We start from the raw sequence: 3,001 nt of genomic DNA, 5'->3' as shown, positions 1-3,001 counted from the left end.
ACTTGTAGCTTTGGTACAAATTGTTCCAAGATCTTCAGTATCTCAGACTATCTGTGAGGAACTGTTTTGATCCCTGGTTTCCTCAATCTCGCTAGATGTTGTTTGTTACTTGAAGCTTACACCCCTACTTGTTGACACCCTATTCCTATGCTTATCCCTATTCCTCTTCTTCCACAACTCCCACATAATTATAGAAGGAACAACATGAAAGATAGGCTGTATTCTAGGCGAAACATCAGCAGTCCGCCATTTCATGATAACTTGGTGAAAATGCATTCCTGTAATGTTGAAACCAGTAGTTTAAAAAAAATATGGCCATGTTCTTTAAGCAGTTTCACATCTCAAGAAAATATGAGGCACAATTTCTTCCTTAGGCTCAGCACAACATGAACACATTGAAGGCATATGGTACCCCCAGCTCTAACCACATCATCTAGTGGTACTTTGAAATGCCACACACTCCACATCAAGAAAGCAATCTTGAAAGGCAAACCTTTCACCCATATCTTCTTGTATACACCTCTTTTTCAGCTTTGCTCCTTATATACTCCCACGCAAGACTCACAGTAAACTATCCTCTAGTTTCAAGCATCCACCAAGGCATGTCAAGCTCATCACCCCTAGCAGGAGGCTGCACTTCATTAAGAATATATTCAGTAAGATTTTCAAGAAGGTTGTTCCTTATAGCAGGAACATGCCACCTCCACTCAGTCATAACATCTGATACATTATTTATCTCTTCATTGCAGTAGAAATCTAGTGGAGTTAAGAAATATAAGGGCCCTAGACCAATCCAATTATCAAACCAAAATAAAGAGGACCCTATTCTCAGCTGCCACCAGGTTTGGTGATCAATCAAGTCCCTAACTTGCAACATTTTCCTCCAAATGTATAACCCTTCATTCCATGGCACAAGTATAGGATTATTCTTCTTCAAATACTTGTTACTCATGAAAGAACTCCAGAAGGATGGTTTGGTCCTGAAATTCCACCACAAGTTAGCAAACAAAGCCATAGACATGTTTGTAAGTGATCTGAAACCGAAGCCACCCTCATCTAAAGGTAAGCAAACTATGTTCCATTGAGACCAATGTCTAATAGATTCATCAATGGTGTTGCTCCAATAAAATTGAGCAAATATCTTATGCAACTTTTCTATTACAAATTAAGGTGGATCCACAGCAGACAGTAAATGCATAGGCATTGCTTGTAAAACATGCTTCAACAATATGGCCCTTCTTCCAAATTACAGAAGTTTCCTTTTCCATCCTTGCAGCCTGTTTCTCACTTTAGCAATTAATTCTGAGTAAAATGATAGCCTGTACTTGCTATAGTAGCTAGGACAACCAAGGTACATCAAAGGAAATTCCTTTCTTGCAATACCAGTAACTCTTTCAACTTTTTGAAACACTTCCTCATCTACTTTATCATGCAAATACACTAAACTTTTTGCTTTGTCAATCAACTGTCCAGAGGCTTGTTTGTACTTAGACCACACATTCATGATCAACCCTAATGAGATCTCACATGATGATGAAAATATGATGGTGTCATCTGTATAAGCTACATGATAGATTTTTGGACTTCACTTAGGCAAGCCAAATCCACAAAACCACAAATTGTTATGCAAAGGCATTCAAGGCCCTTGATAACACCTCTGTACCAAAAATGAACAAAGTAGGTGATAAAGGCTCACCTTGTTTAACACCCACAGTGGAATGGAAAAAACCATGAGGCTGTCCATTGATAAGCATAGAATACTAGTTATTGCCAGTAATCTCATAAATCAGACTTATAAACTGCTCACAGAATCCCATTTCCCTAGAACATTAGTAAGAAAAATCCATGACAATCTATCATATGTTTTTTTTTCATGTCCTACTTCATCACCACATTAGGAACAATTTGAGTTCCTTTCTTAGTTCTAAGCCTGATAGATGTGATAATCTATTATGTCAACAAAATATTTTCAACAATGCTCCTACCCCTCACAAATCCTGCTTGATTTTGAGAGATCACATCAGGAAGTAAATGCACCAATATTTCATGCACCACTCTAGAAAACACCTTGTTGACAAAATTGCTCAAGCGTATAGGTCTCATGTCACTAAAAGTCTGAACATTCTACTTTTTGGTAACAATACAAGACTAGTATGAGTTATGTACCTTGACAGTTCAAAACCCCTACAGAAGACCATATTGAACACATCATCACTAACAATTTCAAAACATGTTTGGAAGAACAGGCTTGCGAAACCATCAGGACCACTAGCACTTGCATTGTCCAATCTAAAAACTGCCTATTTCACCTCTTCTTTAGTTGAAACTACAACCAGGTCTTTATTTTGTTGTCTTATTATCATGGATGGAACATGATACAAGATATCAAACTTTGAGGTACCTCAGTTTCATGGAATTGAGCCTGATAGAATCTTACAGCCTCATCAACAATTTCCTCCTTAGTCTCAAGCCATTGACCTTGAGGATTCTGAATCCTTTTCAACTGCAAAGAATTTCCTTTTACCATTTACATGAGCATGGAAGAACTTAGAGTTCTTATCTCCATCTTGAAACCAAGACATGCCATCCCTTTGCTTCCATAATTCCTCTTCTAAATGCAATACATTACTAAGATCAGTCTGCACTTTCATTAGCTTCTGCCTATTAGCATATGAAGGATTAGCTTCAAAAAGTGCTTCATGATCTTTTATAACTTCCTCCAAATTGGTGATTTGCTAGAAAATGTCACCATAAATTGCTTTGCTCCAAGTTGACAAAGCCTTCTTCCTGTTCTTCAATTTCACATTAAAGGTCATGAAAGAGCTTCCCACACCATCAGTTTCCCAATTTGCTTGCATCACATCAAGAAAGGTATCATGCTTAGTCCAGAAGTTGAGAAATTTGAATGCATTCTTGAACTACTGGACCCACTGCTTACATTCTAATAACAAAGGTGAGTGATCTGACCCAAGCTTGCTGAGGTGTGTGATTTCCAAGCCTG

General features: G+C 37.9%; 1 protein-coding gene across 1 annotated transcript; it reads right to left on the bottom strand.

Moving 5' to 3' along the window:
• Positions 1-571: 571 nt before the first annotated feature.
• On the bottom strand, positions 572-2,527 carry LOC132035065 (uncharacterized). Its single transcript, XM_059425383.1, has 4 exons — positions 2,402-2,527; positions 1,664-1,736; positions 1,251-1,563; positions 572-980 (listed from the first exon to the last, which is right to left on the bottom strand). Exons 1-4 carry the CDS (start codon positions 2,525-2,527, stop codon positions 572-574), a joined length of 921 nt encoding a protein of 306 aa, XP_059281366.1.
• Positions 2,528-3,001: the final 474 nt, after the last annotated feature.

The sequence above is a fragment of the Lycium ferocissimum genome, chromosome 10 (assembly GCF_029784015.1).
Source record: "Lycium ferocissimum isolate CSIRO_LF1 chromosome 10, AGI_CSIRO_Lferr_CH_V1, whole genome shotgun sequence".
NCBI classification, from domain to species: domain Eukaryota; kingdom Viridiplantae; phylum Streptophyta; class Magnoliopsida; order Solanales; family Solanaceae; genus Lycium; species Lycium ferocissimum.
Note: the sequence above shows the minus strand (reverse complement) of the source record. Positions and strands in the feature narration are given on the sequence as shown.